Source organism: Vanacampus margaritifer, chromosome 13, assembly GCF_051991255.1.
Source record: "Vanacampus margaritifer isolate UIUO_Vmar chromosome 13, RoL_Vmar_1.0, whole genome shotgun sequence".
NCBI classification, from domain to species: domain Eukaryota; kingdom Metazoa; phylum Chordata; class Actinopteri; order Syngnathiformes; family Syngnathidae; genus Vanacampus; species Vanacampus margaritifer.
Window position 1 is genome coordinate 19,418,387 of NC_135444.1, and position 22,630 is coordinate 19,441,016.

Consider the following 22,630-nt stretch of genomic DNA (forward strand, 5'->3'; position numbering starts at 1 on the left):
TAGCGACAGCCTTAAAATGCACACTTACACCAGTGATGAGATACAGTATGTAAAGAAAGTTTGGGTTTGGGATAAAATAAGTAAATAAATAAGTTATCTAATTTTGCTTGGGGGGGGGGGGGGGTAGGGCTATGTGCTCTGGCAAAAGGCTCCTCATGTGCAAAAAAAAAAAAAATCTAAATTAAGATAATGATATATTTAAATTCTGTACTTAATTCCCTTTAAAATGATATATAACACAGTATAAGTACCTAAACAATTGACAAAGTTAGAGCAATTTTTATGTTGGAAGGTTGAAATCCCTAGTTTTGAGAAAAAGGGGTTTAAAGTTTTGGTACTTGCATCTTTCAAATGTCCATAGCAACCAGTACACCTTTGGAAAAAGATAATAACCTGACATTTTAAGGAACTGTCAAAATATCAGTGGAAAGTCCATTCCTTTTTTTTTTTTTAAGAGAGAGAATGTTTACAATTCTCTTAAGTTTTGAGGTTGGAAGTGGGACAATTCGAGTGGGATATATCTGACTTCCCACCTTCCTCGGATGAATGCGGCCTCATCAACCCTTGTGGCTTGGGTTGCTAAATATAGATCTTTATCCCACAACATTTGAAGGGTCATCTACCATGTGTTCATCGGGCTTCTAAAGAAACCTAACACTCGGACAAAAATGAAATGTTCAAAACCGTTCAGGCACCAGAATGAGCGTGTTCACAAAAACGTCCATCAGGCAGAAATCTACTACATTCAGTTCACTTTCACCCAAAATATGGACGAGTTCATGAACCTTCGTTCACTCAATGTGGTACAACATTGCGCAAGAATAATCATGCAAACAAAAAACAAAAGGAGCAAACATATTCATTTAATGTGGCCCATCTGTAAAAACATGTTTACATAACAAATTTACCAAACACAAACATAAAATATGCTAACTGTGAGACACAGTAACATTTAAAACGTATCTACATAACTGAAAGCGTGTTTGCCAACATCTTAATAGCCGTGAGCGGGTCCACAATATTTTTAAGCATGTCCTTCCTGAGGACCCAGTCTGGTGCAAACCTAGAAAAGCAAAAATAATTGTCAGTCACCTGCAAACACCAATTGGATGTGAAACCATCCATTCTTACAAAGAAGTACCTCGGCACAGGACGGGATTTCTGCGGTGTTGCTGGGATGTAGAAGCTTCCATTGATTGATGCGTTCATCTTCTGTTTTGTCACATTTCTTTCCGCGTCCATTTTGTGTTTGTGAACAGTGAGGCGATAAATACGTCTGACCCTATCCATGACCTTAGAACGCTTCATAACCTCCTAGAAAAGGACAAACTAAGGTTTGTACACATCTTCAAAATTTAGAACAGCCTGGTTTTGTTTTTTTTTGTTTTTGTTTTTAAGTATACCAGACCTGGGCATGGTGTTTGTCTTGCAGGAGCAGAACCAGAAGAAAGCAGGTTTTGGTGAAGATGCTTCCACCTTTGTCTGCTACCTTATCTCCTGCTTTCTCTCTGTATATCTGGATCAGGTCTACCAACTTCTCCACTGAGTTCTCCACCAAATATACGGCCTCCATGGTTTTGTGGTACTGTTGAAGGCAAAATAGAATGGGATGAGACATTTTGCTTTTCCCTGCTGCACCTGGCAATAATTCAGATTTAGATTATTAGCTCGAGATTTGACATTGAATCACATATTTTGCAATACTATCTTGCAAGTCAAACAGTCAAAGTTCACATAGCAATCCACACAGATTTCTTTTTTTTTCTTAGTAAGAATTGACTTTAAGTGGAAAATTTGAAAAATTAGTCATCAAAAATTGCCATTGGCTGCATGTGACTAATTACTATTAGTGGTGCAACGGATCACTAAAGCCAAATTGTGGCAGGATTTTTCCTTTCAAGTGCTAGCTAGCTAGGTCCCTAACTAGCTCCCATGGTGCTCATTTACCTGCTAGGGCGCTAGCTAGCTAGCTAGCATCAGGGGCTAAAACCAAACTTTAAGTGGAAAATTTGAAAAATTGTTCATCAAAAATTGCCATGGCTGCCTGTGACTAATTACTATTAGTGGTGCAACAGATCACTAAAGCCAAACTGTGGCAGGGTTTTTACTTTCTGGACTTGGATTTGCCAACTCTGCTGACTTCTAACAACAAGCTGCTCCGTGTACCTTCGAGAGGTTGAGGAGGATCTGGATGGAATAGGTGATGACATCCATGCACGGCACGCTCCTGTTGCAGGAGAGGATGAGGGTGAAAATGACACTGGTGGCGCCGCTCTCTACTAGGTGCTCACAGCACAAAGGCGACAACCTGGTGGCAGTTTCTGGAAATGCAGACACAGAACAGCACAACGTCAATTTCAGTCAGAGTTTCGAGGTGCATTTATGCTGGTGAAGTGCACAGTATGAATTCCAATGCACTCGATTGTCTACATAAACTATTGCATATAAATGAACTTGTATGTGACAGTAGAAGAAACGTGCAACATCGATCACTCTTGTGTAAGTGTAATTAAAATCAATTTAAATTATTAATTTAATTAATAGCTGCTCTAGTAAATAAATTCAGTCATCTTAAACCACATGATGTATTCGAAAAATACGATTACTAATATTACTATTATATTATACTACTGTCAGTACTATAATATTACTAATATTAGCAATATACAAATGAAAATGTCACAATATTCACCTAGGTTTTTCAGAGCTTCGAGGAGGGAGGAGAAGTGTCTGTGTCGAAGGATACAGTCCAGAGCAGATGAGGTTTTGTTGCGCAATTTGTCCTCCTCTCGGGCGCCAGCAGAGACTTTACGCAAGCGGTGTCTCAACTTTATCACTTTGGCATTGTCGTTCAGGCGGCGGGAAACATGGCCTCTCCACAGAGCCTAGGGTCAAGAAATAAATAAATAAAACACTTCAGGGATTGACGAGATACTTTATAGGAAAAACAAATTAGCTCATTTAATTCCAGACATTTGCACTGATTGTGACCCGAGTCCCAGCAATTATTGAGCATGTTGACTGAAATGTTCAAATCCTACAGAAAATAAAAAGTTTGATTCTACCCTTCTCCGGTTCTCTAGTAATCAATCATTTTAAGAAATTCAGCCTCTTTGCCCAAAATCAAGAAAACTAATCTTAAATTGTTCAACCCCTGGTATGTAGTGATATATCCAGGAGATACTCATGGAGGGGTAACCATGCTAAACCTAAAGTATATTTGTATCTGTTTCCCTTTTGCAGCAATTAGCATTAGAATATAGCTAAATTTCATCATTATTCACAAACCTGTTGAAAACATTAGGAAAAAAGCGCTTGCTGCAACATGGCCCTGTCTGATTTCTTATTATATGCTCTGCCACCTGCTGGCTATTTTTGTGATAACAGGTCAGAAGCTGTAACAACGCCTTCTGTATGCTCTAGCATTAAAAAAAAAACGTATAAATACGTTCTTCGGGGTTAAATGAGTTAAATGTGCTGTAAGTCTATCAAGTAACTGCGAAGTGTAAACCGTTTCTGATGCATACTTTGTACATTAATCCTAACTACGAATGATACCTGAATTTTGACAATGCCCCGTTCAACTCTCTTCTGGCGTCTGAGGAGGAGGAACTTCCGAACAGCATGTTGAATAACAGAAGCCGAATTGTGGCGACGAGCTAACCAACGCCTGACTGCTCTCTGGGCTGTAACCACCTTCCTTCGTTCCGCCAGATAGCGTCTCCTTTGCAGCCTGGCCCGCACCAGATTCTAAGAAGCAGAAACAACAAAGCATTACCATAAATTCATATTTACCTTCTTCAGAAATCAAAATATCCAACAGTTGCTGCCGTACTTGTATCATGACGACAGAATGGATCTGCCTTTTTGCGGACTCCAAGGCCCGATGCGCTCGCAAAGCTCTTTGGATCTTTATGGCACTGAGGTGGTGGTAGACTGCACCAGCAAAACGAAGTCTCCTCTGTGCACGGACAGCCTCAACTTCCTTGATTATACAAACAATGAATCTTTGTATGATCATTCAACACTTTTTTTTTTTTTTTACTATGAGCAACAAAATTTTTAACCGTACCTTCTTTCGTGCAATCCAGGCTCTGCAGTGGATCTGAAGAGCAATTGCAGCCTTCCTTATTCGAACATAATTTTTCCTTTCTACTTTGCCAAGCCGCAGTGCTCTGATCCTCTGCTGCAACTTCATAGCTGCCTCTTTCTTCTTCTGGAAAATGCGCCTCTGGACTGAGCACCTCCAGTATGACTGGATCAAACTCGCAGCTCGAATTTGCTGCCTTAAGTCCCTCCTGACACAGTGGCCTCGATAAGCAGCCTGAAGAATCACAGCGGACCGTTTGATTTTCAGGAACTTGTTTCTTTCTTTCCTTTGACGTATAAAGGCCCGGTAGTACTTCTGAATGACCACCACAGACACAAACACGATCTCAAACTTGACAACTTCAACATGCCTCCTGTAAGCCGATTGGATTACAGTTGCAGCCTGGTGTAAACGAGCAACGTGCTTCCGGGTTTGCTGGCCTTTGTATGCCGCCTGGAAGATTATGGCTGCACGGCGCACTTCCAAGAATAGTTTCCTCTGAGATTTGGCCGCTGCAGTAGCACGAAACCTTAGTTGAATGGTTAATGCAGAGGATTTCATGTTCATATACCGCTTCAACTGACAATGGCCTCTGAAAGCACTTTGAATAGTAGTGGCAGCCCGATGCATTTGTTTGACGGATTTTCTTGATTTCAATCCCCGGAAGGCAGCTTGCAGACAAATCACAGCGTTCCTGATTTCTTCGTAATGTTTAACCTCAATGCGGCTCTGTCGTAGAGCCCTAAATCTCTGCTGCAAGACACAAACAGCCCAGTGTTGTTTCCTGAAAGTCAATTGCTGCAGGTGTCTCTTGAAGTTTGTTTGAATGATGGTCGCTGCTCTATGCATTTTGGCAATTCTCTTCCTCTCCAAACAACCCCTGCAAACAGCCTGCAGAAAAATTACGGAGGATCTGACTTTCAGGAAATGGTTCTTTGCTTTTTTCTGAAGAATATAGGCTCTGTAGCAACTCTGGATAATGATGGCTGACAAACGTTTGGCCTGGAATTGGACTTTCTCTCGGTGGCATCTGAAAGCAGACTGGATGACAGTTGCAGCGAAATGCATTTGTTTGATGGACCGTCTTGATTTCATTCCCCGAAAAGCGGCTTGCAGTCGAAAAGCAGCATTCCTGACTTCTTGATAGCGTTTTACCTCCAGGTTACGCTCTCTCAGAGCTCTAAACCTTTGCTGTAAGACAAAGGCGGCCCAGCGTTGTTTCCTGAAGAGTGCTTGTTGCTTATGCCTCTTGAAGTTTGCTTGTATGACAGCTGCTGCTCTGTGCATTTTAGCAATTCTTCTCCTCTCTGAGAAACCTCTAAAGACTGACTGAAGATGGATGACTGAGGTTCTGACTTTCAGGAAGTAGTCCCTTTCTTTTTTCTGAAGAATATAGCCTCTGTAGCATCTCTGGATGAGGATGGCTGACAGACGCGTAGCCTGAAACTGGACTTTCACTCGGTGGCATCTGAAAGCAGACTGGATTACGATTGCAGCCGCATGCATTTGTTTGATTGATCGTCTTGTTTTCATTCTCCGAAAGGCAGCTTGCAGACGAAAAGCCGAATTCTTGACTTCTTGATAATGTTTCATCTCAAAGTTTCTTAGTCTCATAGCTCTAAACCTTTGTTGTAAGACCGAGGTAGCCCACCGCTGTTTCCTGAAGAGCAATTGCTGTTTATGTCTCCTGAAATTTGCTTGTATGACAGTTGCTGCCTGGTGCATTTTGGCAATCCTTTGTCTCACGGAGTGACCTCTGAAAGCTGCCTGAAGAATGGTGGCAGAAGATCTGACTTTCAGGTAGTATCTTCGCTCACGTTTCTGAAGGACATGAGCACGGTAATATCTCTGGATGAGGATGGCCGACAGACTCATGGCCTGGTATTGGACTTTCACTCGGTGGCATCTGAAAGCAGATTGGATTACTGTTGCCGCCTCATGCATTTCTTTGATTGATTGTCTTGTTTTCATTCCCCGAAAGGCAGCTTGCAGACAAAAAGCAGCCTTCCTCACTTCTTGGTAATGTTTTACATCCAAGTTTCTCTGTCTCAGAGCTCGAAACCTTTGTTGTAAGACCGAGGTAGCCCACCGCTGTTTCCTGAAGAGCAATTGCTGCTTATGTCTCCTGAAATTTGCTTGTAAGACAGTTGCTGCTCGGTGCATTTTGGCAATCCTTTGTCTCACGGAGTGACCTCTGAAAGCTGCCTGAAGAATGGTGGCAGAAGATCTGACTTTCAGGTAGTATCTCCGCTCACGTTTCTGAAGGACATGAGCACGATAATATCTCTGGATGATGATTGTGGACAAACGCATGGCCTGGAATTTGACTTCTTCTCTGTGCTTTCTGAAAGCAGACTGGATCAAAGTGGCAGCCTGATGCCAACGAGCAACATCCTTCCTGATCCGCAGTCCTCTGCATGCCGCCTGAATGATGACTGAAGACTTGCGCATGCTTTGGTAGCGTTGCATTTGAGCTTTGGCTGCTACAGTGGCACGGTATCTACATTGTACGGCAAGAACTGAAGACTTTAAGGCAACGTACTTCTTGTGTTCATTGTGGGCTCTGACAGCTCTCTGAATTGCCGTGGCAGCCTGATGCTTTTGTTTGACTAGTCGTCTGGATATCATTCCTCGGAAAGCGGCTTGTAAGACAATGGCAGCATGTTTCTTTACACTCATAGCCAGCCTCTCCCGTCTCATTTGTTTGTTGGCTTTGTAACGTGTTTGCACAACAATGGAAGCCCATTGAAGCCTCTTGTAGTAAATGATCTGCTGATATCTCCGGAAATTTGATTGAATCTTAACAGCAGCGTGATGCTTGATGGTCAACTGTTTTCGGATCTTGTATGCTCTGAAGGCCGCTTGCAGGCAAACGGCCGCTCTGCGCTTTGACAGATATTGCAGCCGTACTTCTCTCATCAAGATCACAGCTCTGTACCGCTGCTGGAAAACCAAAGTTGCTGTCTTAATAGATAGGAATTTGTTCCTCTCTTTGATCATGAGAAACCGTCTCTGAATGACAATGGCTGCACAACGCATCTGTGCAATCTTCATCCGGGCACAGTAGCCACGATATGCGGCCTGGATGATAACAGCAGCAGATTTCATGGTCCTGTACGTCTTCAGCTGTTGATCCATGAGGATTGTGGCCCTGTATCGCTCTTGAATAATGATCGTAGCACACTTTGTAGCAAGATAAGCCATACGAACTTTGTACATTCTGAACATAGCCTGGATCACTTTTATGGCGTTGTTCTTCCTCTTAAATTCTTTTCTTACAATCCAGCCTCTGTAACCTGCTTGGATTTGTAGGGCTGCTTTCTTTTGCTCTTTGTACACACGTTGCTGTTCTCTGCAGCGGAGAAGAGCTCGATAGCGGCTCTGGATGATGATGGCTGCACTTTGAAGGAGAATGTATCGTTTTCTACTCAAATGCATCCTAACTGCGGACTGAATGACCGTTGCACCTTGGTGCCTTTTCTTGAGGTCCGTCCTAACTTTCATGCCTCTAAATCCCGCCTCGATGGTAACACAAGCTGCCCTCATCTGAAGAAATGCTGTCCTTGTTTTCTTTCCGACTACATAAGCCCTATAGTGACGCTGAATGACAACAGCTGCTGCCTTTTTTGACCTAAACTCCACTTGAGCCTTGTACCGGCAGTAGTGGGCCCGGATAAGTGTTGCACACTGGTGGTATTTTTCAATCCTAATCCTGACAGCTCTGCCTCTCCAGTAGGCTTGTATGTAGAGTACAGCTTTTCTCAGAGTGTCATACTCCTCCTTTGTTTTATGAGCTAAAATTGTGGCTCGATGCTTTTGCTGTATCGCAACTGTTGCTTTTCTTAGGGCGAGGTAGCGCCATTGAGCAGAAAATCCCCTGAACGCAGCCTGTATTAAGGTTGCTGCAGTGTGCTGTTTCTTCAGCAAGTCAGAATTCCGTTTCTTACGGTAAGCCACCTGAATGGTCCTGGCGGCACAACGCATCTTGACAAATATTTGCCTTTCCACATCCCTTCTTGCGGAAGCCCTGTACCACCGCTGGATTAGGACTGTGGCGTGTTTCCTTCTCATGGTCTGTTTCCTGACTTGGTGACCCCTGAAGGCACTCTGAATGACAATGGCTGAGTTGTGTTCTTGCTTGTGTCTACGAAAGCAGCACCTTTGTACATGACCTCTGTAATGGGCTTGAATGAGCAAGGTGCTTCTTTGGATGGTTCTGCATTGACGCAAGCACCTTTGCATTCTATAGAAGGACTGAATCGTTACAGCAGCAGCTGTTCTTTTGGCCATCTTCTCCATGTGCCATTTCTTATATGCGGTTTGTATTAATCTGGCAGCATGGTTTTCCCTTTGGGTTTTCTGGATTTTCCACAGTCTGTACACTCTCTGCATTTTCGCCACTGCAGCTTTGAGGGAGAGATAATGCTTGCGTACTTGTCTCGCACGAATCCAAGCTCTTAAATATCTCTGCAAAACAGTTGTCGCCCAGCAGATTTTTGCAAAGGCAGATGCGGCCCGCTTCATTCGCCACTGTGCTTGGACAATGATGGTGTTGTATCGAAGTTGCTGGTAATATCGCACAGCTGAAAACGTTCTCCACTGTGCCTGTGTAAAGAACAAGCAAGTATTTAAAGACCGATTCCACTATCACCTTTGCACTATATACTTGTGATGTAAACTGACAATATGGATATTAAATTTTTTTGGGGGGGTGGGGTGGTTGGTGCTATATACAGTACATATACTCACGGCACCTACGGTTTCACCTATTCATAGATTACACAAATAATAATAATAAATTAAAAAAATCCCCAATATAAAAAAATGGAGGGAGAGCAAACACCCATTTTTTATGGAATCACATATTCGAGGTTTAAGACTTTGTGTCCAAATAATTAATAAATTATACAAACAAATTGAAATTAAACAAACAAATGAGGCGGATTTGTCGCTATTCATGGGCCAGCCTGGTGCATATACGCCATGACTAGTGTGGGTACATTGCATAGTTTAAAATTGTAATATCAACATTCACCACTAGATGGCAGACATCCCCTAGTTGCGCTTGCATCGGGTAAAGCTGCTCTAACGTGAGTAGTAGTGTTAAGTTTATCCGCCTTTTTTAAATTTAGTCTCAGTTCTAGTCCAGTTTAAATCACAGGTGTTAGTTTTTATCATAGTCAACCTCACCCTGTTTTTATAAAGTCCATTTTTAGTCTACTATAAATCTAGCATTTTAGTCCAATCAATTGTCGTCAGATTATGTTAAACATTTCAGATCGAAAACTATTTCACATAAAATGTTCGCTCATCCTTTTGATGAAAAACAACTTGACACACAATTACAGTACATAAAAAAAGTGGCTACTATGGCTTCATGCTACAAGCTAGTAAATTAGCCAGCATTAGTTAGCGGTCAGATTAACATTATTGTTGGAACGTTATATAATTTTCGTCTCGTTTTTGTCCATGAACTAAAATATCTAATTTTTATTAAGTGAAGTACATTTTTGTCTCGTCTTTATTAGTCGACGAAAATGCATACTGATTTTGTCCCAGTTACTGTTTATTAATGAGGGTTTTAGTCTAGTCTAATTTTAGTCCGGTGAAAAATGTGTGTTGACTAAATTATTTTTGCTTAGTTTTCGTTAACGAAATTAACACTAGTGAGTAGGCCTAATAAAAAGAGGATTTGTAAAGACATGCAGGACGAACACAGTACATGAACAATATTAAAATTCTTGAGTATATCTGCAAAACTACTGTTAGCACTTAGAAGAAAATAGCTAAGAATAGTTTCCAAATGGGAAAAATGCAAATAAGTAGTGGTTCACTGTATTTGTGTGCTACCGGTATCTTTTTCTGGCTGTAAAAGCAGAATCATAGGAGTCACAAATAGTAAAAAAACAGTCACGGTACCTGGATGATCGTTGCTGCCCGATTCCGTTTGATCTGGAGCTCTCTCTCTTTGTTCATCCGCAGTTTTTTGCGAGTAAGAAAGCCTCTCCAGACTGACTGTATGACTATGGACGCTGCATGCTGCTTCTTGGTCCTGCGTTGTTGGAGAAAACGTCTCACCAGCGCCTGAATTTTCACCGCAGCCATGTTTCTCTCCTATCCCAAATAAAAGCAAGGGATGCCACCATTTACTTTCATGTAAGACATTCAAAAGTTTTTACGTCTCTACACAGAGAGAGAGTGACAGATGTCGAACTTGCAATAGCCATTTACTTCCCACATGTGACCAACCTTGTAGAGTTGCAAGTCTTTCTTTATTCTGTAATTTCTCCAGAAACTTTGTATGATCCGAGCTGCTCTGGTTTCATTACGCAGGTCCAAGAGACGAACACACAGGAAAGACAGGTAAGTCATTACAACCTGTTGAAGAAATATATAAAGATAAAACGTCAACTTTTCTCCCGCCTTTAGACATTTTTCAAGCTTACTTTCAGGTGACACTGACTCGCACAGTAAAGATCTGAATTTTTTTTAATCTGGAGTGCCAGCAAATTCGTAACGACATCTTGATCCTGGAGTCTGACTATGTCCATCTATACATACAGGGATGTGATTTGACCAAAGTGAAATTATCTGAAAATTTAGCCGGGGGTCTTTTTCAATGTAGATTGAACTATCCCATATAAAATGGCAGTTTTAGTCAACTCAAAATCAGTCACATTCAAAAACATTGGACTGCCTTTGCCTTTAAAAACTATCACTGAGAATATCATCATATCTAACTAATGTGATTACTAAGTTAACACATAAATAATGTTGAAGAGTTCAAATTTCATGAACAAATAATTGTATCATGACCAAATGAAAAGTAACTCATATTAGTACATCAGGGATGGGATTTGACCAAAGTGAAATTATCTGAAAATTTAGCCGGGGGTCTGGGGGCCGCTGGCACCCAGCTAGGTCCAGGAACGGCTATTCATACAAAACGCTTCAGGAATGTTTACAGAGAAGCATCTTAATATTACTCACCGGCATACGTTCTTCCTACGCTGCAAAAAAACAACTTTTGTTGGCTTATGTTGATTGTGACTTTTTCCTTCCACTCTCTAATGTGGCTACAATTTAACAGTATACAGGGATGTGATTTGACCAAAGAAATTATCTGAAAATTTAGCCGGGGGTCTGGGGGCCGCTGGCACCCAGCTAGGTCCAGGGCAGTGCTCTGGTGGGGGGACATGGGGGGCGAAGCCCCCCGGAGTTCATGGGTTTTCCGTGTTTTTAAGTACTTTCAATGCACTCACATGACAAAGAAATAGACAAAACAACAGCATAAATTTTCAATGTATATTGAACTATCCCATATAAAATGGCAGTTTTAGTCAACTCAAAATCAGTCACATTCAAAAACATTGGACTGCCTTTGCTTTTAAAAACTATCACTGAGAATATCATCATATCTAACTAATGTGATTACTAAGTTAACACATAAATAATGTTGAAGAGTTCAAATTTCATGAACAAATAATTGTATCATGACCAAATGAAAAGTAACTCATATTAGTACATACCACAAATGTCTTTGTTATAGCAGAAGATGTTATCTGTCGGAGTCATGTGCATACACAATGAACTACAAAAAAAAATATATATTTTTTTTTTTGGGGGGGGGGGGGGATAAAAAAAAGCGGAATTACGCGAATTAACGGAAAAATCACATCCCTGGTACATACCACTAATGTCTTTGTTATAGCAGAAGATGTTATCTGTCAGAGTCATGTGCATACACAAAAAAACAAAACAAAACAAAAAAAAAAAGGAAATTTAATTTTTTTATTTTTGGAGATAAAAAAAGCGGAATTCCGCGAATTAGCGGAAAAATCACATCCCTGTACATATGGTTAGTTGGTAGAGTTTGGATAAAAAATCTGGTATAGTCACACCTTCTCATTGGGAATGGTGTTGGACATGTCAGCTGGGTTGATCATGGCAGGCACTCCACCCAGGAAAGCCACTGCAGTATTAACTAGCTTCAAGTTGCTCTTCTCATTTTCCAGTAGCTCTTTAAACTCCGCAGAGGGAGACTCAGGGCCTGTGTCGGTAAAGGGCAAACAACAAAAACCTTCACATATACAGTACAATGGGTATATGTAAATAAACACATATACTGTAAATGGATGACTGACTCCTGTACAGACGCTCCCCCTACTTACGAACATTCGAGTTACGAACAACGGTACATACGAACATTTCTGCGCGAACAGTATGTCGAAAAATGTTCGGAAAGAAATGCTGTAAGTTAGATTTTGTATTGCGCGTAGTGCTTCTTTCCGCCGCTAATACCGACGATTGGCGCTGTGAGAGCTCATTGGAGGCTGAGCAACGTGGCGAGGAGGAGGAGGAGGAAGAAACGCCGGTCCCCATGAAGCAGGAAATAACTTTTGAAGCCGATTCCAGCGACGACGAAGAATCTCTCATGATATAAAATCCTCCTCTTCCTCCTCCTCCATCATCTCCTTAAGCATCGAGTACATCTTCCAAAAGTAAGTTAAACTTCATTTTATTTATCTTATTACGTACATGTACATACTGTGTGTGTGTGTCTCGCTCTCTCTCTCTAACATACGTAGTACAGTACAGTACTGTACGTATTCTCTCCATTCTATTAAGTTTTTTTCAGTACAAACCAATGCAGGTTACTTGTACAAGCCTTAAACATACTTATATAAACCTTCAATATACTTATATAGGCTTTAAACATAAATTATAATACAAAATATAGCACTGAAGCAACTTACGAACAAATTCACCTTACGAACGATCGTCCGGAACGTAACTCGTTCGTAAGGTGGGGAGCGTCTGTATATAAATTGTACACATGCAGATTTTCCTTAATGTCTTGAATTAAATGCCCCGCACCGTTTGGACTTTCGAGAGCGTCGTCAAAAGAGCTGTCAGACTCGAATGCTGAGCAGTTGAGCTCCAGGCGACCCCTCGGTGAGCAATCTACAGTTTGCGTGGTGCTGTGATGGACAGCCTCCTCTGAGATGAGACTGGGATGGTAGTGGTGGATTAGGTGGCAGAAGACACGGCCATCGGAGAATGTCACTGTGAAGTTCTCCAGCTAAACGAAGACAAAAAAGACTTAATTCATCATTTTGTTTGCCCTGCAAGCTGGTTCCACCCTGCCTTTTATTCCAATTCCAACTTTTATAAGCTCACGTGCAAAAAAGGAGCACTGGCACGTTGCAAACAGTCAAAGACAAAGTAAATGTAGGCGTGCTGTCTTGTCTATACCACCATGTGAAAACAAGATTTCACAAATTCACCGTCAGATTGTAGAAGTCACACACAGCTCGGGCCCACTCCATCAGCAGAACAACTTTGGTGCTGCAGTGCTCATACGGCACCCTGGTCTTTTGTGCCCTGGGCTCAAGGGCCTGACCAGCTCTCAGAGAGGCCAACCTCTGCTTTGACCTCAGGGTCCTCCTCAAGAAGACAATCTCTTCCCTCAACTGATCCTCATTTAGAATCACCTCCACCTAAACAAACAAGAGATTGAGGAGATTGTTACAAATCATTTGACTTGGGTTGCACCATGTGTCAGATACACACCTGAAATGAAAAAATGATTTTCCACAGGAGGCTCAAGGTTTTCTCCCTGTGTCCATCCACAATGTCTCTAGAATCTATGATGGAGCCTGAAAATAGAGAGAAGATCCCTAACTCCATCATGCATGATTTTGGTTTTCAGTCTTGGGAACACGTTTATTAACTATTTGACTGCCAAAAACGTTAAATAACGTTTAGTAAAATCTTATGGAGGAGTGCCAAAGACGTTAAAAGACGTTTTTTTTTAAAACAGAGGTGAAACTAACCCTTTTCTATTGTTGATTACTGAAAAACGGAATAAGGTAGAAACAAACTTTTTTTTCTGATGAAAGATGAGAGTCCAATCTTTCATTTGTTAGTATATGTGTTTCCATAGTCCAAACACATAATTTTCTGTGGACCTTGAAAGATCAGTCAAAAATGCTTAAATCGGCTGGCACCCACGGCATCCCTTTTCTGAAAACGTCTGGCAGTCAAAGAGTTAAGTAACTTTGCTCATCTGTTCCTGTACATTAAAACGCTTATTTCCGCTGACTTATGGTCATGTTGATTTGTTTTTTTTTTGCTTAATTAATTCCATTCACTCTTCACTTGCTGCAACCTTGGGTTCAGTTGAGAGATCATAGTTACCATGTTCATCCTTGAGGTCAACCCCTCTGATTTTGAGGACTTGCAAGGTAATATCCATGTTGTGGATTTTTTGCAGGCGGCTGATGGCGGGCAGTCGCAGCTTTGCCGACAAGCCCCAGTGCTTTGTGAGGAGCTCTATGACTCTCCTAGACGAGACAATTAAAAAAAAAACACACACACACACACACACACACAAGCCAATTACGATCCATAAAACTGGGCCCGGTATGACATTTAAATTCTGTCACTTACACAAGTCGAATTCCACATCTCAAGTCAACTGCCAAATTCAACACAGCATAGTTGAATTCATCAAGGGGAGCTTGAACGTGAGAGACTGGTAATCCGAGGTAGCCAAGATGCCGAGGGAGGATCCCCTCGCCGCTTAAGAAGTCCCTTGAGAAGGCCAGCAACAAGTCTTTACTTGTCTGAAAAAATAAATTCACAACAGTTCACATGTACCTCAAATCCAAAAACAAAATTTAGGCATACATGAAAGGAAAAACATTAACTGTTTGGAGGCAATATTCTCTTCATCAAACATGAAGCTACATGGAAATGCTAGTAAGCAGACCAATGACAATAAAATATTTGAATAAATTTTGTCTCTGCACTCCCATACATGTATTATTAAAGGTGTCCAAATGAGTGGGTGCAGTATTAGCTTTGAAGCTTCTAGTTTATTTATAACATTAGAGAAGTCAAGAAAATGTCCCAGTACAAATGCTTTGAAGAAAAAAGAAAAACAAATGTCCACAAAAGATTGTCCAAAAAATGCCGATAAAGATTTCACTACGTTCCCTATGAAAAACGTTGGGGGGGAAGAAAGAATTTGTTGTAAATATTGGAATTTTAATTGTCAGCAAGTAAGAAGCTAATCACAAAAGAAAGTTAAAAGTAGAATCATCCGCTATTGAAGAATAGATTGATATTGTTCATGAAGTTTACATTATGGAAAAGTTGTCACCCCCCCCCACACCCACACACTTCCAGTCTAACGAGAGATTTTTATTTGCAGTGGTAACCGATGTTTACTAATATCACCGAGTCCTCTCGCCTACCTTGAACTCTGCGTCAACACAGAACAGACATGGGTCATGCTCAATCAGGCGAGACTCTTTGGCCTTGTCCAAAAAACACACCAGCAGGAGCAACTTCTTTAGAGTAAAGCTAGACAGCGCCTCCTCATGGCCTGGAAGGAAAAGAACAATTTCTATTTGTGCCTAGTTCACCAACATGTCACTAGAGAGTAACTAACATGTGCAGCGCACTGGCAAAAAATAAATGCATTTTTATATAGTATTTTTTTCCTTTACAATCAATTTATGAAGTTAACTCATTCACTGCCATTGACGGCTATAGACGTCAAAAATTCATTTGAACCATTTCTATTAGTTTTCCACTTTTTCCACTTTTGTTATTAAGAGTATGAAAACCTAAAAAAAAACATATTGAACATGTAGAACAAATATAAAATGTTTGATTAATCGAAAGTTAATTATTGAAGTCATGTGATTAATTACAATTAAAGATTGTAATCGCTTTACAATCTTTAATTGTAATTTAATTATAATTAAAGATTGTAAAGCGATTTAAAAAAAAGAAAGAAAAGATTATGAAAAATTAGGGGCGTCAGGCGATGAATTTTTTTAATTGTAATTAATCACATGACTTCACTAGTTAATTCACGATAAATCGCAAATTTTATATCTGTTCTAAATGTACAATAAAAACAATCTAGGTTTTCACACTCTTGTTAACAAAAGTGGAAAAAATATGTTGAATAGAAATACAGACGCTCCCCTACTTACGAACATTCGAGTTACGAACAACGGTACATACGAACATGTCTGCGCGCATGTCAAAAAATGTTCGGAAAGAGATGCTGTAAGTTAGATTTTTTTATTGCGCGCCTTTTTCCGAGTACTGTAGTGCTTCTTTCCGCCGCTAATACCGACGCTTGGCGCTGTGAGAGCTCACCCAGCATTGGAGGCTCAGCAACGTGTCGAGGAGGAGGAAGAAGAAGAAACGCCTGTCGCTCATAGATAAAGCCATCGCACTCTTCGAGCAGCAAGACCCAAATACTGAACGTTGCACAAAGGTTGCAAATCAATTGAATGATGCCATACAGTGCTACCGCATCATTTATGATGAAAAAAGAAGAAAACTGTGCAATCGTAGTTAGATCGCTTCTTTCGGCCAGTTTCTAGTAAATCCTCCAAGGAAGATACTCATCAACCCTCATCTTCTTCTCCTCGACCCTCAACTTCTTCCTACATTGAAGTTACGGAGGAGGAAGTAACTTTTGAAGCCCATTCCAGCGACGACGAAGAACCTCTCATGATATAAAATCCTCCTCTTCCTCCATCAAATCCTTAAGCATCGAGTACATCTTCCAAAAGTAAGTTAAACTTCATTTTATTTATCTTATTACGTACATGTACATACTGGGTGTGTCTCTCGCTCTCTCTCTAACATACGTAGTACAGTACTGTACGTATTCTCTTTAAACATAAATTATAATACAAAATATAGCACTGAAAGCAACTTACGAACAAATTCACCTTACGAACGATCGCTCGGAACGTAACTCGTTCGTAAGTTGGGGAGCGTCTGTAGTTCAAATGAATTTTTGACGTCAATGGCAGCGAATGAGTTAATTGTCACATGTCCACTATACTAGGGGAAGTGAATTGAATGTTGTTGCAGACTAGAGCATAAAAAAAAAAAAACTTCAAATGAATTCTTTTTTGGCTTAGGAAGCTGCAATAAAACACTCCTGTACACCATTTCAATCTAAAATAAGGAAATGCAGACAATTGAAATATTACCATCTTTGTAAAGATGAGGAACTTTAGGATGTCTGAAGTCGGCTGCGAGGTCAGGATTCCATAGAAGACGCTGGAGGATGAACATAGCCAGGCCCATTGCATCACTGTTACTTTCCAGCGAGATCAGCTCCCCAAAGACGGTCTAAGGATAAAACGTGTTTTCTTCAGCATTCACTTGAACGGTGACAACAAACAATTTATTTTACAAAATATAACAACAAGCTAAGACGTACCTCGAGGCCAATTCGCAACCACAGAGGATTGTAGGAAAGAAGCCAGTTGAGGACTTTTTGACGCTCACCTGAAAAATGACCCAAAAAAATGAAGAAAAATAAATAAATAAAATATATATATATATATTTTTTTTTATCCAGTCAGTGTTAGGAGTTGTACCTATATCTTTCCAAAGATGGCGGTCTTTGCGAATGAGCAGCCTCTTTGCCTCCACTTCAATTTCCAACCTCTTAATGGCCTTGGCCATGGTCTCTGAGGTGAAGAGCTGACAGGCAGCCCGGCGGAGGCGGTTTAACTTTCGCCGGGCTGTGTACGTGCTGAAAGACATCTCCTCTTTGGTGGGAGCTTTGGGAACACTGAACTTGTTGCTGCAGCCCATTGTCAGAGGTGCAGCGCTCACTACACAAAGACAATGTAAAAAATTTTTTAAAAAAAAATGTCACTGAAAATATTGTCATAAATGTCAAATCCCCTCAGCAGAAAAAAATTAAGCGTCAATATATGAGAAAAAGATTTCGTAACGGACACCACCTTTGGTAATTTCAGTGTTGACTTTAAAGTCATCCGGCGTTAGGACATAGTTGAGCCACCATGTGAACGCCCTCTCCTGCTTCTCAATCCATCTCTCGTCGTAGAACATGTTTTTGGCAGCAAAGGGAAGTGGATGCCTGGGTATGGCTAGGGGAAACAACATAATAGCTGCTTCTTAATAACCAAAATCACATCATGAATCAAAACAATTGACACCAAAATAAATACCTGTCTGAGCCGGTTTGACAAATATCAAGTTTGACTTTGCTACTGCAGCCATCTTCACACACTTGGCACGCTCTGCTTTAGATGACCTCAGTGAGACGGCGCCTGCGAATAAAGCGATGCCAGGATTTTGAAGTTTGTCGTTAGCATGTACAAATAACAAGGAATTATTTGTGATGATTGTCCTGGAGAGAACGTATAAATACTAATAGACCATGTTATACCTCGTAGGGGGAGTTGGGCACTGGGTGGCTTTGTCTGAGCAGAGACGGACGACTTTCTGGTCTTTACAGATGTTTTCATTGGATGCAAAGAACCTATGTAGATTATATATATATCAATTTAAATTTAAATTAGAGAATAATCACAAAATATATATCAGTTACTGCACACTGAACACACATTTAATTGATGCCCAGTGAAACGCATCGGGGCGTTGATAAACCTCAAATTCACGTTTCCCATGAAAATGGGGGTTGGCCCCGCCCACTCCTACCAGAAAAATATTGTTGGGAAAAAAATATATATAGGTGAACATGCGAGTGCCAAACCACGAATATGTGGGGTCCACTGTAGCCTACATACTTCAATTATCATCATAGTCAATAATCACCACATATATATATTTTATTTTTTTTATTTGTGTGACTGTGAATTCAAAATCATTAATAAGTGTCAACAGCAAATATTTGTCACCATGGGGAATAACGTGATAATGGCTTTTTTTTCAAATTAAATTTCAATCTCAAGTGGTGTCTTATCTAACAAAACATGTTTACAGTCTAAATTGTATGCACAACAATAAGTAGCGGTGAATTATTTTTTGGTCAATAAGTCAACCCTGACAAAAAAAAGTATTTACGATAATGTGGTGCATGTACCCCCATTAACCCAAACACAACATTCTTATTATTATTGCATTTGCATTTATCAAAATCCACAGGGGGCGGCCATTTTGTCACCGGTTGTCAACTGATAATGACATTACAGATGTCAGTGAGATGGATAAAAAAAATGGGTGGATTTTGCTGCTTAACTCATATTCCACAGACATTATTAACTCATTCACTGCCATTGACGGCTGTAGACATCAAATATTCATTTTAACTATTTATATTAGTTGTTTTTTTTAAATCCACTTTTGCTAACAAGAGAATGAAAACCTAGAAAAAAATATATTGTAAATTTAGAACAGATATAAAAATTGTGATTAATCGGGAAGTCGTGATGAATTACAATTAAAAAAATGTAATCGCCTGACGGGCCTAATTTAAAATATATATATTAAAAATAAGGGCCGTTTAATCGTAATTAATTGCATGATAATTTTATATCTGTTATTAATGTACAATAAAAATATATAGGTTTTCATAAGAAATGAAATGAAAAATTGTTTAACTAATAGAAATAGTTCACATGAACTTTTGACGTCTATAGTCGTCAATGGCAGTGAATGAGTTAATCAGAATACCATGCTGCATAGAACATATTGTAATAAAAATATTTTTTTTAGTTCACTTCCTCTTTGTATTTGCCTTTCTTGGACTTTTACATTCAGTCGGGTTTGTGTGTGTGGTATTGCAAACTACCTTTTGATTTGACTGGCTGCCTCTGCGATGTGCTCCTCCTCTCTGTTGATACCATATGCTCACTTTTCCAAGCCACTCTTTTAGTCTTTTTAACCAGCTCGGGTTTTCCACAATCCTTGGTCTTCACAACACCTTCTTCACTCTTCCTTTTTCTGCTCTTCGTCACGATGTGAACGGGAAAGAAGTCCTCCTGGGCGGACAGATTAGCTGAGACGATCTGGGGAAGGATGTCCGTTTCCTGAGGTGGTTCAGGTAAGGGATGATTTGATGTGCGGCTGCAGTGAATTGGAGAAGACTGGCCCAGGGGTAACGGGGAGGAGATGGTGAAGGTCGTGGGAGGGATATTGTGTGCGGGGGAAGTGACTGAGAAGGAGACACTTAAATGAGCTGGAAGTGGAGGTGAGTTTACATGTAATTTGATGGGCAATTCGAGTCTTGGCGTTAGTCTGTCATTAAATTCTTGGACTGTTTTGCTGTCGACGTTTAGCGAACCAGCTCCCCTCGATTTCTCCGTCCTTGTGTCTAGTTCTATTACAGGGTGGAGGGGGGTCCCTGGTCCAGACTCAGACTGGCTGCTGATTTCCGACAACTCAAGTGTTTTCTCCATGAGACGCCGCCTTGACTTTTTTATTTGTCGCCCACTCTCACAATTAGACACTGGTGCTTTGCTTTTGATCACCGTGTCACAGTTAAAAGATATTGTTTTAGGGCTTTCAGGCTTACCAACCTTTTTGCTGACAAGAAAAGTAAGTCTGGTCTCTGCTGGCTCAAACTGTCGTGGGCTATCAGGGCGGGTTTTGAAACAGTCCTGATCCTCACTTTGGAATTCCAGAGAATCAGAAAAGCCACAACTAGAACTGGTGTCTTTCGGACTGCTGTTGATAAGCCCGAGATCAGAGTCAATGAGTGCCAGCGCATCAGTCAAAGACACCGCTGGACCTCTTGGCCCAGCCTTGGAGGCCTGAATGCGAGGCATGAACTTTTTCAACCTCGCTGGCGTCCCAATCGGTGACAGTGTCTTATTTAGCAGTTTAGCGAGCTCCTTGTTTTCTAGCTTCCCAGCCAAAGAACCCGAAGTATTATTTATCTCGTTCTCGTTTGTGGTTAACACAAGAGAAGAGTGCCTCTGAACATGGAGCATATTCTCCTGGTCCACCGAAGACCACTGCTTTCGAACAGGATTTAAAGCCTTTTGCTGCTCTGATTTCACATAGTGATCCTCAAGGAGCCCGTGCTCTCCAGCGGACTTATCTCTGCCTGTTTTTCCATCATTGAGAGACGAGAGAGGACTGCGGAGTTTACGCTGTTGCTTCCGGGAGACATGTGCCGTTTTATTGGGACCCGTCTTCTGTGGCGCTGTCCACTTTCCCCTGTAGGGAGATCCTTTTTCACCTCCTTTCTTGTTTTTAATAGTATCCCATAAGCTCCTCTAAAAAAACAAGAACAAAGAGCATAGGTGGTTAATTATCAGTAAGAGTGATCAATGTAATGAATAGAAAGCCCCAAAATAGAGTGTAGCAAGGGATGGGCATGGGTACAGACTAGCAAACTACTAAACCGGACCCCGGACTAAATTATCAAGGACTGGAAGTAGCTGCAGCCTGCCAAGGCATGCGGTCATGTATGTTAGGGTAGCTTTATTTAAAATAAGCATTACTGTGACTGTAGGGCCAACGTCTGAACAGCTTGCTTAAATACATATTTTCTGACCAGAGCAGCTGAGTAAAGTGATTGATTGTGTAGTTATAATGTTCTTTCAACCTTTCAATGTAAACTATTTGCTGATTGTTGCTAATTAAGCTACATTTTGCCCCAGTTGCTTCATGAAGTGACTGATGACAACAACAGCACAATCAATTACCGGTAAATTGATCATTATGCCCATGGAATGATATTTAAATGTCACACAACTGTGGTAGCAATGACACTAATATGCATATAAACTGCACCGGCTCTGTTATAAATGAATACAAAATTGCTTATTTTATTTTAACATATTCAACTACCTTTTTCTTTTGGGGGGCTTCTGCTTTCCCCAGCAAAACTGCCCGGTGCTTGAGGACCCCATTGGCATTGAAGATAATCAGCTCTCGGATTCCACCCTCTTCTGTTGGAGTCCAGGTGATTGTCAGGGTAAATGAGTCCTGGGGCTGCAAAGAACATTTTAAATTATTCAATCACAGGCCACTTGTAAACCATGAGACACAATTCAATTCAGCAGCTTTATCAGGAGTGATTCTTAGGCAGTATTTTTATTTTTTTTTTAACTTTCTGTTGATAACGAGTAAAATACATGTACAGGCGTATTTGTAAAGATGATAGAATTACAAATAGGAGAACATACCCGAATTGTTAATGTGCTGTTATCCACTGAAAAGCCTTTGCTTGATGGGAGCTTGTCAACAGTCACCACAACCTCTGCATCCTCTAGTGGGTTTTCAATGCGCAGAACGGTCGACTTGGAGGTGCCTATCTTCACTGTCCCAAATGATACAAAAGGAGCCTTTGAAAACAGGACCAGGCTCAAAACAGCAACATCATTTTCCTTGTCGGTGTCGCTATTCCTCGTCGGACTGAAATCCATGAACCCCCTTTGGACGGGGGGAAACGCAACAGTTCCAGACATAGTCGTTACCGTAATAACGGGCTACATTCTATCCAATTTGCTGCTTCGGGAAATTATCTTGTAATCGATGTACACCGCTATTGACTGTTTGCAAAAGTAGCTCCACCTCGCTAGCCAGCTACAAAACGAACGTTTGTATCCTCACAGCTATGGTTAAGTTTTAAATTCGCATGTGTTCAAGCAGCCAATGATGAACGAGGAGTGGTGTTAATCTCATCCAATAGTAACCGACTTTCTGTCAAATCGAAAAGAGTAAACAGCATTCCGCCAATCAGGTGGCATCTATGAGCTACATCCGTCAAAC

At 40.8% G+C, this 22,630-nt stretch overlaps 1 protein-coding gene across 1 annotated transcript; it reads right to left on the reverse strand.

Annotated features, from left to right (window-relative positions):
* Positions 1-842: 842 nt before the first annotated feature.
* On the reverse strand, positions 843-22,435 carry aspm (assembly factor for spindle microtubules). The gene is made up of 26 exons (XM_077584253.1): positions 22,045-22,435; positions 21,707-21,850; positions 19,701-21,129; positions 18,336-18,428; positions 18,115-18,216; positions 17,887-18,033; positions 17,515-17,754; positions 17,355-17,422; positions 17,122-17,263; positions 15,352-15,482; positions 14,543-14,718; positions 14,291-14,436; positions 13,664-13,749; positions 13,378-13,590; positions 12,968-13,172; positions 11,992-12,140; positions 10,340-10,468; positions 10,010-10,204; positions 4,073-8,695; positions 3,836-3,985; positions 3,559-3,750; positions 2,693-2,885; positions 2,167-2,321; positions 1,409-1,585; positions 1,142-1,314; positions 843-1,063 (listed from the first exon to the last, which is right to left on the reverse strand). The coding sequence occupies exons 1-26, from the start codon at positions 22,324-22,326 to the stop codon at positions 964-966; spliced, it is 9,840 nt and encodes a 3,279-aa protein (XP_077440379.1). The 5' UTR covers positions 22,327-22,435; the 3' UTR covers positions 843-963.
* Between the last annotated feature and the right edge of the window lie 195 nt (positions 22,436-22,630).